General features: G+C 42.4%; 1 protein-coding gene across 4 annotated transcripts; it reads left to right on the forward strand.

Moving 5' to 3' along the window:
- The first annotated feature begins 771 nt into the window (after positions 1-771).
- Positions 772-15,415, forward strand: miga2 (mitoguardin 2). 4 transcript variants are annotated; one of them, XM_046290326.1, is made up of 15 exons: positions 772-1,235; positions 1,608-1,981; positions 2,223-2,433; positions 2,713-2,831; positions 5,513-5,633; positions 6,569-6,705; positions 7,049-7,166; positions 7,331-7,431; positions 7,647-7,756; positions 8,022-8,094; positions 9,132-9,218; positions 9,443-9,542; positions 9,870-10,003; positions 10,206-10,376; positions 10,753-15,415. In XM_046290326.1, exons 2-15 carry the CDS (start codon positions 1,886-1,888, stop codon positions 10,963-10,965), a joined length of 1,791 nt encoding a protein of 596 aa, XP_046146282.1. In that variant the 5' UTR covers positions 772-1,235; positions 1,608-1,885; the 3' UTR covers positions 10,966-15,415. The 4 variants fall into 4 exon arrangements, with proteins under 4 accessions (XP_046146282.1, XP_046146281.1, XP_046146283.1 ...); XM_046290325.1 differs by having other exon boundaries at positions 772-1,142; XM_046290327.1 differs by having other exon boundaries at positions 772-1,086.
- Positions 15,416-16,060: the final 645 nt, after the last annotated feature.

The following is a 16,060-nucleotide window of genomic DNA, read 5'->3' on the forward strand; positions in this document are numbered from 1 at the left end:
TCCGAAATGTCAATAGCACTCGCCAGCATGTAACTTCCTATAAAAGCGTAAATGAGTTACGTCTGGTTCGTTCAGCCATTCCAATGAGGAAAATGAATGCGAAAAGAATAGGGGTTGGGGATAAACGACGAAAATAAGGTTAACACAGGCTTAGGATATCTTATACGTTTTGTTATATGAGAGAATATCAGTCAGTGATCCTTATGAATTATGATGCCTTTCCTTTGCTTTAAAAAATCCTACATAAATGCTTCAAAATTCACAAAAAGCAACGTTAGCTGATGAGTATGTAATTACTATTGCTCTCTATTCTGGTTAATTCTGACACAAACTGCCGTTATCCCATCTAGTCAAAACCCAACACCACCAATACGAACACCAGCACTGGGAACAGTTTATGTCCATACACTACACTTAAGACAGGAGTAGATATTTATCTCACAAGACCTAAAACAGAAATGGCTTGTTATGCACAGATCCAACTGTGACAACACAATTGTGTGTACAAAAATAAATAAACAATCCGTTACCAATGTTAAACATATGAATACTTTAACGTTATTGATCCATTTTTGGATGAAACGTTTTGACTTTTCACCTAACTTTTGCCATGGAACAAGCAAGAGTCAGGCCCCAATCTTTGATACGATTGGATATCCAATGTACACCCTCCTCCTTCCTCAATTGTGATTGACCAAAATAGGAACGCGCCCGCATATACTCAACAGACATTGGTCTTCCATGGTATCAATTACAAATGTGTCCGCCCTGAAGCAAATATCACAGTAGTTTGTGAAATGCGCTGCTGAATGTCCTTCTACGGCTCTTTGGATGCGCAATGTGCATTAGTAGCTTTTGGATGATTCTATGATTTATTGTGTTAGGTATTTTTTTATCCATAAAAAGGTTAGCAATCTCTTGAATACACGGTTAGACAGCTTTTAGTAGTCCATCGGAGACCGTTGACTGAGTGATCTGACAGCCAGGCCGAATTGAAGCCAGCAGTAGCTGTCAGTGCGCGAATCAAAGTTCCTAGCTGGCTAACTAGCATGTTCGGCTAGTGGGGTTGGTCAGCAATCAGGACTGGTTTGTAATATTCCATTCGCAGCCAAAACCGAAGAGACCTTATTGATGTTACAAAGGTTATTGTCAAATATGATAACCCTTGAAAGTTGTGAACCTGCTGGGACGGCTTGTCAGCTAGCATGATGCTAATGCTACTTTGGCGCTAGGCTGTGAGGGTCTCTTTTTTTGTTGTTAATATTTGGTCAAAGTAAAAAATAACGTTAAACATGTTAACTTCTAGAGGAATTCTACTCCTATTTAGTTGGTCGTGCTCCTTTGATACTATGCTGCCTAGTAACTAACGTTAGCTAGCTAGCTAAGTGTGTAACTGCAGCTGTCGTGTGATGGCCTGTGCAATGCCTGTGTGTCTACTTCACTCTGTTCTCGATGCTGTTTGGTTGTTACATTTATATAGCCTGAGACGATGTTATGTATATGTGTTAATTTCAGTTCATTACATATTTGTGAATTAGTCAGATTTAACTATCACTGATCGATATCACTCATTGTAGCAATTTGACAACAATTCACACTCCCCCTAGGTTTGCACGGATCGAGAAACATGGTGCCTTTGGATAAGTGAAGAAGAGAGACAGGGCACCAAAACCAGTGTGGACAGGACTCCGGTACACTGGTTGCGGCTACAGTCTGAAGCTGGACCAGAGGGACCCACCCAGACTCAGAAGTGGCTGACCACAGCCCAATTTTGAACAGGAACTGTGCTGGCTGGCTGGCTGGTCTCAGAGCAGAACAGAGAAGGACGCCCCTGAGGAGGTTGATGTAAAGGGGTTGTTGGAGGCTCTGTGGGCATTCTACTGAAATGTCAATCGGAAGAGCAGAAGGGATGTCCATCGCCCAGGCCTTGGCCATGACTGTGGCTGAGATCCCTGTGTTTCTCTACTCCACCTTTGGGCAGGTAAACAATGTTCCCCAAGAAGACACTTTCAAGTACACTATTGAATATGTGTGTAAGAATCCTAAAACATTGCAAAGAATGTTGCCAAAAAAAGCATAAGTTTGTTCTTTATTAGCAAGTAGCTTATTTGTAATTCCCCCCATATTTGACACACTGAAGATACATGTTTGATACATAAGCATGTATGCTTCAAGTTGTTTTAGTTTGTTGTGACCACTCACCCCATCTCTTTTCCCGTCAGTCCATATTCTCTCAGCTGAAGCTTTCTCCTAGTCTGAAGAAGGTGCTGTTTGCCACAGCTCTGGGGAGTGTAGCCCTGGCCCTCACCGCCCACCACATGAAGAGACGCGGCAGGAAACGGAAACAGGCAACAGCTGTGAAAGATGAGCAGAAGCAGGTGGGAATACCAGAGGCGTTGATCCGGTCAGGGAGACCGTCATCTCTGAGGAGAGGTGAGTTTCACTTCAATGTGATTACTGGTGGTTTCAATCAGGCTGTAGAGTTGGCTCATTTTGTTGATGCGTTTGTTGGTTGGCTGATTGACATCAAGGAAGTAAAACGGATTAAGTCAAGTAAGTTGGTTCATTGACATGCTGGTGTTTCCATAAGGCTGTGTGGATACTGTATGTGAAAGCTGTTTCAGCATGATCACGGTTAGAATACCAGTTATTAATGTGATCAAAATTCCTTTTTGATAGAAGTGTTAGCTAACTGTCTCGTTTCCATTCCAGGTGGTCCGTTTCCCGGGCGACAGATGATGAGCCCCAGCACACGGAGCAACGAAACCATGAGCGGCATCTCTTCACTGGCTCCCAGCAAACACTCAAGCTCCTCCCACAGCATAGCCTCTGTACGTTTGACTCTCCTTACTTTCTATCACTCAAATTAAAGACATTTTTCATATGCTCCTACTATAACTGGTGTAGACTTTAGTGAAATGCTTTCTTATGAGCCCTTCCCAACGATGCAGAGTTTAAAAATACAAATAAAAAAAAGTAACAATAGTAACAAGGAATAAAATACGAGTGGAGCTATATACAGTAGGTACCAGATCAATCTGGTGCTTTACACAGTACATTTGGGAAAGCATTCACTCTTTTTCCACATTTTGTTATGTTACAGGCTTATTCTAAAATTGTTTTCCCCCCCCTCAATCTACACACAATACCCCATAATGACAAAGCAAAAACTGGTTTAAAAAAACTGAAACACATTGTACATAAGTATTCAGACCCTTTACTCAGTACTTTGTTGAAGCACCTTTGGCAGTGATGACCGCATCAAGAGTTCTTGGGGTATGACGCTACAAGCTTGGCACACCTGTATTTGGGGGGAGGTCTCCCACTCTACTCTGCAGATCCTCTCAAGTGCTATCAGGTTTGATGGGGAGTGTCTTTCCACAGCTATTTTCAGGTCTCTCCAGATGTTAGATTGGGTTCAAGTCCGGGCTCTGGCTGGGTATTCAGAGACTTGTCCCGAAGCCACTCCTGTGTTGTCTTGGCTGTGTGCTATGGGTCGTTGTCCTGTTGGAAGGTGAACCTTTGCCTCCAGTCTGAGGTCCTGAGCACACTGAAGCAGGTTTTGATCATGGATCTTTGCTCCATTAATCTTCATCTCGATCCTGACTAGTCTCCCAGTCCCTGCTGCTGAAAAACACCCCCACAGCATGATGCTGCCACCACCATGCTTCACCATAGGGATGGTGCCAGGTTACCTCCAGATGTGATGCTTGGCTTTCAGGCCAAATAGTTTAATTTTGGTTTCATCAGACCAGACACACTTGTTTCTCATGGTCTGAGAGTCTTTTGGCAAACTCCAAGCGGGCTGTCATGTGCCGTTTACTGAGAAGTGGCTTCCGTTTGGCCACTCTACCATGAAGGCCTAATTGGTGGAGTGCTGCATAGATGGATGGAGAACCTTCCAGAAGAACAACATCTCCAGAAGAACTCTGGAGCTCTGTCAGAGTGACCATCGGGTTCTTGGTCACCTCCCTGACCAAGGCCCTTCTCCCCCGATTGCTCAGTTTGGCCGGGCAGCCAGCTCTAGGAAGAGTCTTGGTGGTTCCAAACTTCTTCCATTAAAGAATGATGGAGGCCATTGTGTTCTTGGGGACCTTCAATGCTGCAGAACCTTTTTTGGTACCCTTCCCCAGATCTGTGCCTTGACACAATCCTGTCTCGGAGCTCTCCAGACAATTCCTTCGACCTCATGGCTTGGTTTTTGCTCTGACATGCACTGTCAACTGTGGGACCTTATATAGACAGGTGTGTGCCTTTCCAAATCATGTCCAATCAATTGAATTTACCACAGGTGTACTCCAATCCAGTTGTAGAAACATCTAATGGATGATCAATGGAAACAGGATGCACCTGCTCTCAATTTCAAGTTTCATAGCAAAAGGTCTGAATATTTTTATATATATATATATTTTCAAACATTTCTAACCCTGTTTTCGCTTTGTTGTTATGGGGTATTGTGTGTAGATTGCTGAGATTTTTATTTAATCAATTTTAGAATAAGGCTGGAACATAACAAAGTGGAAAAAGTCAAGGCGTCTGAGTACCAGATCAGTGTGCAGAGGTACGAGGTATTTGAGGTAGATATGTACATGAAGGCATGGTAACGTGACTAGGCATCAGGATAGAACATAAATAGTGTAAAATAAATAAGAGTAGACTCAGAAAATTATGTGTAAAAGTGTGTGGGAATGTCAATGAAGTGTGTGTAGGGTCAGTGTATATGGCACGGGTAACCATTTTTAATGGACTATTTAGCAATCTTATATCTAAGAAGATTTCTGCATTGGGGGTAGAAGCTGTCTCGGAGCCTGTTGGTCCCAGAGTCGATGATCTGGTGCCAGATGATAGAGTGAACAGTCTATGGCTTGGGTGGCTGTTGTCTTTGGCATTCTTTTGGGCCTTTCTCCGCTGCTATAGAGGTCCTGGATGGCAGGGAGCTCAGCCCCACTGATGAGGATGGGGGCGTACTCTCCCCTTTCTCCTGTAGTCCACGATCAGCTTCTTGGTGTTACTAACGTTAAGGGAGAGGTCATTTGTCCTGGCACCACACTGCTAAGTCTCTGACCTCCTTCCTGTAGGCTGTCTTGTCAGTGATCAGGCCTACCACCGTTGTGTCGTCTGCAAACTTAATGATGGTGTTGGAGTTGTGCGTGGCCACTCAGTCGTGGGTGAACAGGGAGTACAGGAGGAGACTATGCGCACACACCCCTGAGGGGCCCCTGTGTTGAGGGTACACGTGGCGGATGTATTGTTGCCTACACTCTCACACCCTGCGCCCAGCCTCTCAGGAAGTTGCAGAGGAAGCTGTTCAGTCCCTAGCTTGGTGAGGAACTTGGAGGGAACTATGGTGTTGAACGCTGAGCTATAGTCTTTGACGATCATTTTAACATAGTTCATTCTGATTTCACTCTTCTTCTTCAGTGGATTGTTTACCTCACTTAACTCTTTTTAGACCCTTGTGGTCCATGGCCCCTCAAGATTTCAATTTGTTATTGTCTTTTTGTTGTCACAGATGCGAGTCCCGACTTCTCCGAACCAGTCGGCCAATCCGTCGACTCCCTGGGAGGCAGAGCCTGTGGAGGAAGAGTCGGGAGCCATGGGGGACGCAAACGCAGAGAACCTGTACATCATTGGTAATAATACCCCTTCATGGATTCCCTCAAAGATTCAGCGAAGGGGACTGTCCATAGCAAACTGAGACAGTGTTTGGTGCACTTTTAAATTTGTATTCATTTAGCAGACGCTCTTATCGAGAACGACTTACAGGAGAAAATAGTGTTAAGTGCTTTGCTCGAGGGCAGATTGTTCACTTTGTCGACTCATGGATTCGAACCAGAAACTTTTCAGTTACTGGCCCAACACTCTAAACTCTAATGTAGGCTACCTGCCCACCAATGGGTAAAATTATTGCCCAAAGTGGAATTAGTTCTTATTTGACATTCAAAATAACTGTTTGGCTCAATGAAAGGGGCTATGAGGACCCTTGGTAGAGGAAGAATAGAAGTGGGACATTGATATAGAGGGTTACATCTGACTATGCTGTATTTCTTGCACTGTTAGTTTTTCCATTAACACTTGGACAAAGACATCTCTGTAATTAAGCTAGACTCCGTTATCCTTCTTCGACAACCAAACACCTGGGTGGCCTCCCAGCACGTAGATGTCATTATCAAACCAACCTGGCAGGATAGCATCACTCATCCTGTCATTTTATGATGCATCATAATACTAAGGACTGACATTAAGCTGTGGTTGTGTTCCATTCTCCCTACTGTATTTTCCCCATATGTACAATTGCTCTTTCCCACTCGCTAATGCATGTAAAGAAACACTGGATTGATATAAGCATCGGTTTTACAAGTGCACTGCACACTCTGGTGGAAAGGGTAAGGAATAGGAACAGACCCTAAGGTCCCCCTTCCCTAGCAGGAATGCCGTTCTTCCTGATTAATTCGTAATTCCTGCTTTTCTGGCATTTATCATTCATATATTATTGAAACTGACCTTTCCCTTAGCCAAAATCCCAGATTTTCTATGTTATCCTGATCACATCTTTCCCCTCTCCCAGGTATGGAGTTGTTTGAGGAGGCCCTTCAGAAGTGGGAGCAGGCCCTGAACATCCGGCACCACACCCACTCCAATGCCTCCAAAGCCAGTACCAGCCTAGCCCTGGAGGGGGCAGCGGCCTGCCCCAACCTGCCCACGGTATGCCACAGAACTATCGCACTCTCAATGGTACGGTACACTTTTATTTATCCTTTATTTAACCAGGTGAGTCCCATTGAGATATGCATCTCATTCTCAACTGAGCCCTGGTCAAGAGCAAGCAGCACTCTCACAAATCCACCTACCATTACATTAAAAATCGGAGGGCGGGCTTATTGTAATTGCTAGAGTGGAATTGAATGAGCCCATCGGATTTCTTTCTCCACCAGCCTCTATTTCCTTAAAAATTCAGAGAAAGGATGGGCAACTCCAGCCCTGGAGGGCCACTGTGATTTTGAATGAATCAACTAATGTAGTGATTTGTTTGTTTTCATGGTTTCAGTCTGAATCACGTAACAAGGTCTTTGCCGAGAAGCTGGAGACCCTCCTTCACAGGGCCTACCACCTACAGGAGGACTTTGGCGCCACTATTCCCCCAGATAGCCTGCTGGCAGACTTTGGTAATTAACATGCTACGATAGTGCAAATCTGTTGATTTTTGTTGTTATTAGCATGCAGCTAGTTCAAATATGTTGACAGTAGCTTTAGCATTTATCCATAATGGGTCATTTGACTTACATAGTCCTTGTTGTTGCTCAGACTGTTTGCTTTGTCGTCCTGTCAGAGAGTGAGGGAACACTCATCCTGCCAAACTTGGAGAGTAGAATGCGTGAAGACGATGCCACTACAATCACTTCTGACGATTCCTTCTTCTCAGCAGCAGAAGTTAGTTTCTCTTTCTCTCTCATTCACTCACCCTATCACGCACGTTTTCTCTCTCATTCACTCACCCTATCACGCACGTTTTCTCTCTCATTCACTCACCCTATCACGCACGTTTTCTCTCTCCCTCACACACACAGTCTCTTTCATACGTCTATCATGTATCCTATGTTATGAACATGTGTTGAGGATTGTGCCTCTCCCTCTTTACTCTGCAGTTGTTTGACAACCTATCTCTGGAGGTGTGTCAGCCTCTGAGGCCCGCTGCTCTTTACGACGAGGCTGTGTCATTAGTCCAGAACGGCAGCGTGCCCTGTCGAGAGCTCCGGTAAGGACTAGCTAAGTACTGGACCTGGGTTAAAATAGTAGTAGTATTTATTTATTTATTTTTATTTTTTTGTGCACTTGATTGAGTGCCAGATGGGAGAGTTTTGGGGTTTGTACTTTTTGGACTATTCCATAGATCCCATTGCGCCAGCGAAAATCCATCGTAGCTCTAAGTATTTGGAAGAAAACAAATACTACTATTTGTTTAGTGTTACTCACAACCGTATATTTCTGTTAAAATTTCTGATTTCCATGTTTTTCCTCAGAACTGAGCTGCTAGAATGCTACGGTGACCAAGACTTCCTAGCCAAGCTTCACTGTGTGAGACAAGCCTTCCAGGTCTGAAATCCTTACTGAAGATGACTTATTGGTACAGTTGAAGTCGGAAGTTTACATACACCTTAGCCAAATACATTTAATCCGAGTTATAATTCCGTTTTAGGTCAGTTAGGATCATCACTTTATGTTAAGAATGTGAAATGTCAGAATAATAGTAGAGAATTATTTATTTATTTCATCACATTCCCAGTGGGTCAGAAGTTTACATACTCAATTCGTTTTTGGTAACATTGCCTTTAAATTGTTTCCAGCTTCCCACAATAAGTTGGGTGAATGTTTGGCCCATTCCTCCTGACAGAGCTGCTGGTGTAACTGATTCAGGTTTGTAGGCCACCTTGCTCGGACACACTTTTTCAGTTTTGTCCACAAATTTTCGATGGGATTGAGGTCAGGGCTTTCTGATGGCCACGCCAATACCTCGACTTTGTTGTCCTTAAGCCATTTTGCCACAACTTTGGAATTATGCTTGGGGTCATTGTCTATTTGGAAGACCCATTTGTGACCAAGCTTTAACTTCCTGACTGATGTCTTGAGATGTTGCTTCAATATGTCTATATAATTCTGCTTCCTCATGATGCCATCTATTTTGTGAAGTGCACCAGTCCCTCCTGCAGCAAAGCACCCCCACAACATGATGCTGCCACCCCTGTGCTTCACGGTTGGGATGGTGTTCTTCTGCTTAGAAGCCTCCCCATTTTCTAAAGCCATGACATTTTCTGGAATTTTCCAAGTTGTTTAAAGGCACAGTCAACTTAGTATGTAAACGTCTGACCCACTGGAATTGTGATACAGGGAAATAATCCGTTTGTTGGAAAAATGACTTGTGTCATGCACAAAGTAGATGTCCTAACCAACTTGCCAAAACTATAGTTTGTTAACAAAAAAATTGTGGAGTGGTTAAAAAACAAGTTTTAATTACCCCAACCTAAGTGTATGTAAACTTCCGACTTCAACTGTATATGGATAATGTCTCTGGATTTGATGTGACTAAGATTGGTCATATTTGCTGACGTCCTCAGTGGTTGTTGTTTTGACAGGTTTTGTTGTTGGATGAAACTCACCGGACGTTCTTCATGGAGACCGGCAAGCAGATGATCACAGGACTCATGACCAAGGCAAACAAGGTGGCAACACTAACCCAGACAATACATTGCAACTTTATTGTCCGTTGACATGGATTATATATTTTTTTGCTGTAAGTTATTTCATTCCCACAGTGCACTGGACAGGCCGTGCACTGGACAGGCGGCTCCTCACCAACACTCTTCTCTATGAACATGTTACTTTGTAATGAACTCCTCTGATTGGCTTTTTTATTGAGTTTGTTGTGTTCCTGTTTCACCTGTAGAGTCCCAAAGCTTTCCTGGAAACCTATGAGGACATGCTTCTCTACACCCAGAGAGAGGAGACCTGGCCAGTCAGCAGGATGGAACTGGAGGGGCGAGGGGGTGAGACACTATTTTCCTTTATTCTTTTTCAAACATGAATGAAAGTGTTTGTAGAGATTCTGGTGATTCTTTTAAGGTTTGTAGGAAGAATCCGTGTCTATAAATCACTCTGATATACTGACTTTAGTGCTTGACAACTCATGAACTCACATTTTACATGTGGCTTGAAGCTGGGCCATATTCATTGCAAACCAAACAGACTGATACCAGTTTTTTTTTCTACCAGTAAGAAAAACCCTTGTTTTCCTATGGTGTGCCTTGATGAATATATGACCTAGTTGTGTTTTTAAAGCTCCTGACCTCGTATGATCTATGACCTTTACCAGGTGGTGGTTATGAACTTCTTTGACATCGTGCTGGACTTCATCCTGATGGATGCCTTTGATGACCTGGAGAGCCCGCCCTCGTCCGTTGTGGCTGTGCTCAGGAACCGTTGGCTCTCTGACAGCTTCAAGGAGACGGTGAGACAGACACCCACAATCCTATAGTCAACATGATCTAGTGATACTAGCTGTTACAACTGCAATACAAACACAACAAGCATTACACAGCATAAATATAATTAGATAGGCAGACATGGAAAACCGGGTCTATAGCATTCACTGCAACTTTACCATTGGTTAAAATGTAATAAACCATACTTTGTGTGTGTGTGTTTCTCAGGCCCTGGCTACTGCGTGCTGGTCCGTTCTGAAGGCCAAGCGGCGTCTGTTGATGGTTCCAGACGGCTTCATCTCCCACTTCTATGCCATATCAGAACAGGTCAGCCCCGTCCTGGCCTTTGGCTTCCTGGGGCCCCGACAGCACCTCAGTGAGGTGTGCACCATCTTCAAGGTGAGTTTTAATCCTAACTTTTTGTCTCCAATTTACTACTAGCAGTATTTAGAGGTCACACGTCACCACTTTGTTATTTTCTACTAATTTACTATTTTCACGTGTGTGTCTCTGTCTGCATCCTTCCATCTCTGTCCTTTTTTACCCCACATCAGCAGTTTAATCACGCTGATCTCTACGATGCCTTAATCTCTCAAATATCATAATCCCTGTGGACAGTCTACCAAGTGACTTACCCAATCTACCTAAATTCGACAGAGAATTTCAGGAGGGAAATTAATGAGGGAAAATAAGTTAGATTTTTCTTAGAAATAAATCTGCAAAATGACATCTCTTATGAGCACATTCCTCACCAATGTCATTTTCTCTTTTCCAGCAACAAATAGTGCAGTACCTGAAAGATATGTTTGACCACGACAAGGTGCGCTTCACCTCGGCCCAGTCGTTAGCCGAGGACATCCTGAGCCTGTCCCACCGCCGCAGTGACATCCTGCTGGGCTACCTTGGCATTGACAGCCTGCTGGAGCCCAATGGAGCCCTACCCCAAGGAGACACAGAACCGGGCCCCAGCCCCTCCAACCACCACTGAGACATAAGTAGTGTTCATTTGGGATGTTATGAAATGGGGAGGTAGTACATGAATTTGTCCAATAAGAACATTGATTTTCATTTTCAGTTAGAAAGTGGTTTGCTACTGTGTGGCATAATGAATATGACCCTGTATCTGACTTAGCTGAGCTGGAATGGACTGGGTTGGTCAAAGCCGGACTTAACAAGCAAGATTTAGGAGGGTTGTTAATTCACATGCTGGAACTGCAGCATCACCCAGTCAGTCTGTGGTTCTACACCCTAAACATAACAGCCACCAAATCGAACAGAACCCGACTTGTATTGGTCCTTACGTGAAAGAGGGATGTTTTTGTTCTAGCTCTCCTCGTACATTTTATCATCTGAGTTGAATCTGGAGTTGTTTATCAGTCAATACTAGTTATCCCTTTTTCCAAATGTGTGATGAACCAACAACCATCCGGCAAGAAAATGTTTGTTGTTTCTATGTAATGGATGTACAGTAAGTGTGTGTTCTGAGGCAGGGGATCCGAACCGATCCCCTCTATTGTCCCGACACCCTTGGCCAATTTGAAGGCGTGCCCTGGGACATGATGCTGCAGGACTTGTTGCTTCCGTCTCCTCTATCCATTGATTGATCATCCCTTTCATTTATCGTATTTATTCCAATAGTGTTAGGTGCCGCATTGATGAAAAAAAGCACCTATTCATTCAAGAGAATGTCTAATACTGTACATAAGGTCAGGCAGGGCATTGGACAGTCATTAACTTGTATGTACAGAAAAGGTGCACAGATATTCCTATCTTGTCCTCATACTTAAAATGGTCAGTATCGAGGTACTGTGGGGGTAAAAAAAGATGCCAAGCAGGGGCATACCACCCCAGAAATCCTAATAATATACTGTAGCATATACCTCGGTGACGTGTGACAATGCAGGCTGAATTTAGGTTACGCTTGGAGAACAGGAAATACACTACCTTTCAAAAGTTTGGGGTCACTTAGTAATGTCCTTGTTTTTGAAAGACAAGCACTTTTTTGTTTCCATTAAAATAACATCAAATTGATCAGAAATACAATGTAGACATTTATAATGTTGTAAATGACTATAATAGCTGGAATCTGCTGGTTTTTATTGGAATATCTACATAAGCGTACAGACGCCCATTCTCAGCAACCACTCCTGTGTTCCAATGGCACGTTAGCTAATCCAAGTGTATTATTTTAAAAGTCTAATTGATCATTAGAAAACCCTTTTGGATTGATGTTAGCACAGCTGAAAACTGTTGTTCTGATTTAAAGAAGGAATTAATCTGGCCTTCTTTAGATTAGTTGAATATCTGGAGCATCAGCATTTTTGGGTTCGATTACAGACTCAACAGTGAAGAGGCGACTCCGTGATGCTGGCCTTCTAGGCAACGTTCCTCTGTCCAGTGTCTGTTCTTTTGCCCATCTTTTCTTTTGATTGGCCAGTCTAAGATATGGCTTTTTGTTTGCCACTCTGCCTAGAAGGCCAGCATCCCGGAGTCGCCTCTTCGCTGTTGACGTTGAGACTGGTGTTTTGCGGGTAATATTTAATGAAGCTGCCAGTTGAGGACTTGTGCGGCGTCTGTTTCTCAAACTAGACACTAATGTACTTGTCCTCTTGCTCAGTTGTGCACCGGGGACTCCCACTCCTCTTTCTATTCTGGTTAGGGCCAGTTTGCGCTGTTCTGGGACGGGAGTAGTACACCGCTCTGTCTGAGATCTTCAGTTTCTTGGCAATTTCTCTATTGGAATAGCCTTCATTTCTCAGAACGAGAATAGGCTGACGATTTTCAGAATAAAGGTCTTTGTTTCTGGCCATTTTGAGCCTGTAATCGAACCCACAAATGCTCCAGATACTGAACTAGTCTAAAGAAGGACAGTTTTATTGCTTCTTTAATCAGAACAGTTTTCAGCTGTGCAAACATAATTGCTAAAGTTTTTTTCTAATGACCAATTAGCCTTTTATAAACTTGGATTGCCATTGAAACACAGGAGTGATGGTTGCTGATAATGGGCCTCTGTAGATATTCCATTAAAAGTCAGATGTTTCCAGCTACAATATTCATTTACAACATTAACAATGTCTACACTGTATTTCTGATCAAATGTATGTTATTTTAATGGACAAAAACCATTTCTTTCAAAAATAAGGACATTTCTAAGTGGCCCTAAACTTTTGAATGGTGGTGTAGGATATCATGAACTGCTTTGCCAGTTCTGATGATTGTTGTCGAGTTGTGTCTGCATGAGTGTGTGAGTATACGATCGAGTGAAATTCTTATTGTCTGTAATCACGCTTTGTCTGTAAAAAAAACGGTGATACCGGTATTTACCGCACCTTAACGGAGCAGGATGAGATTTTTTAAAATGCATTTCCGCTGTTTTTGAGAAAAGCATTGTTTCTGAATAGCACTTCCCACTAATATTCCCACATGCCCTCAACAAAAGACAGGAGCGATACTACCTTACATGTTTGAATTCACAGCTACCTTGTACTGAGCTCTGTCACACATTTTGTTGAAATGGGGATTGTCAATGTACATTCAAATGTTGTGGTATAGTATGCGGTTATTGTGATCTTGATATAAGAGTTCAGTATATTGTAGCTGTGTATTCAGAATCTGCTTTGGGGCTGTCTTGTTAGCCTGGAATCCAAACTGTGAAATCCATATACAAAAGTATGTGGACACCTTCAAATGAGTGGATTTGGCCATTTTAACCACACTCGTTGTTAACCTGTGTATAAAATTGAGGACACAGCCATGCAATCTCCATAGACAAAAATTGGCAGTAGAATGGCCCATAAGGAAGAGCTCCATGACTTTCAATGAGGCACTGTACTAGGATGCCACCTTTTCAACAAGTCAGTTTGTCAGATTTCTGCCCTGCTCGAGCTGCCCTTGTCAACTGCAAATGCTGTTATTGTGGAGTGGAAATGTCTAGGAGCAACAACTGCTCAGCCGAGAAGTAGTAGGCCACACAAGCCCACAGAACGGGTCCGGCGAGTGCTAAAGTGTGTAAAAAAAATAGTCTGTCCTCGGTTGGAATGAGATGTTCAAGCATGTAGTGTATATTGGTGAAGTGAAACGATGATGAAACGGAACATATCACTTTGGATTCCAAGCTTCCAATTGGCTCATTCATCCCACCTCTTCTTCCCCAGATCTTTGCTGTAAATGAGATTGTGGTCTCGGTCAATTTACCTGGTAAAAGAAGGGTTAAATAAAAATCGAAGTCTAACTTAATACCTATTACTGTTTATGGAGCTTTTCTAGTAACCAGTAGAGTTTAAACTTTTTTTTTTGGCACATGAAAGATCCTTCCTTTGCACTATATTGGAAAACATACATTAACGCTCTTTTAACCCTTTATTTTGTTAATCAATAGTTGGATAGGTCATTGGTAGGTCTAGTTTTAAAATGTTCTTGCGCCATGAAATGTACTGATGTTATTGGATATATTTTAACATGAGTAAATGACAGCAAGGTTGAGGCTTTTTCCCTAGAAATGGCATTATTGAATACCTATTGTAAGACTGGCAGACATTGTGCCAGATGACGTATTAGATTGAATTCTTGGTTTTTGTACATGTGATTTGTTGGTCTAATTTGGGCAAATTATCTCTCAGACCTACATTTGAATCAGATATTTCTATTGTGTTACTCAAATCAATTGAGTGACAAATGAAAACTGCCCTGCCTATTTTGGGATCTCCTAGGCTCCAATTACTATGAAAAGTATATGAATTGATCAATACGTATCACATCCCAATGGGAGATTAATGTAATAGTTGTGCGTTACTGCTCGGATACCCAAATGGTGGCCTTTGGGTTGTGAGATTAGTTTACTTTTCCTTCTCGGTTGAACCAACAATCAATCTATATGTAGTATCAGAATTGCACTATCCTCAACAGCCTTTGCATGTGGACTCTTGTCATACCTGTACTGCTTTTTGCATCTTGTTAATGTGTCCCATCAGTTAGCATAGTGTTGGATTGCATTAGATGCCCTGTGACTTCCTTTTTAATGATCAATTAATCTTAATTACCAGTAATTGTGGTATCAAAACTAGGAAAATGTCAATGCGGATTTCGTGAATGTTTAACTGCATAATACTGTTCACTCTGTACTGTATGGATTATACTTCAAAATTCGGCTGTAGGAACTCTTATGTAAGCTGATGAGACAGGCCAGTTAACTCTTTGCTTATTCAATCTTTTAAAAGTCTGCATTATACGACATTAGTAGGTTTATGATTTCAAAATGGCCAAAGAGGAGAAACTTCTTACTCAGTTAAGTATGATGAAATGACTTGTTGTACACTACAAGTGTCCTATTCATGCCTTTTGTGTCTTTTATTGTTGTGAAATTACAATGCCAGCACAAACTGAAAGTTTTAGAATCTGCATATTGTTTTGTTTATTCTTATTAAATTCTTTCAATTAGACTTTTCCCTATCAAATAAATTGTGACTGTCTTTGGCTTTTGGCAATGCATCACCTAAGAGAGATCCCTCAAATCAAATTTATTTATATAGCCCTTCATACATCAGCTGATATCTCAAAGTGCTGTACAGAAACCCAGCCTAAAACCCCAAACAGCAAGCAATGCAAGTGTAGAAGCACGGTGGCTAGGAAAAACTCCCTAAAAAGGCCAAAACCTAGAGGAACCAGGCTATGAGGGGTGGCCAGTCCTCTTCTGGCTCTGCCGGGTGGAGATAACAGAACATGGCCAAGATGTTCATATATGACCAGCATGGTCAAATAATAATAAATCACAGTAGTTGTTGAGGGTGCAGCAAGTCAGCCCCTCAGGAGTAAATGTCAGTTGACTTTTCATAGCCGATCATTAGTCAATGGTCAAGTGTGAATAGCAATTCTACTTCCACATTTCTTTGGGATAGCCTTTTGTACTGTACATTAAAGTATGGGGTCAGACATTTTAAGGATATCAAATCAAAGTTTGTCATGTGCGCCGAATACAACCGGTGTAGACCTTAGTGAAACGCTTACTTACAGGCTCTAACCAACAGTGCAAAAAAGGTATTAGGTGAACAATAGGTAAGTAAAGAAATAGAAACAGTAAAAAAGAC

The sequence above is a fragment of the Oncorhynchus gorbuscha genome, linkage group LG11 (assembly GCF_021184085.1).
Source record: "Oncorhynchus gorbuscha isolate QuinsamMale2020 ecotype Even-year linkage group LG11, OgorEven_v1.0, whole genome shotgun sequence".
Lineage (NCBI taxonomy): Eukaryota > Metazoa > Chordata > Actinopteri > Salmoniformes > Salmonidae > Oncorhynchus > Oncorhynchus gorbuscha.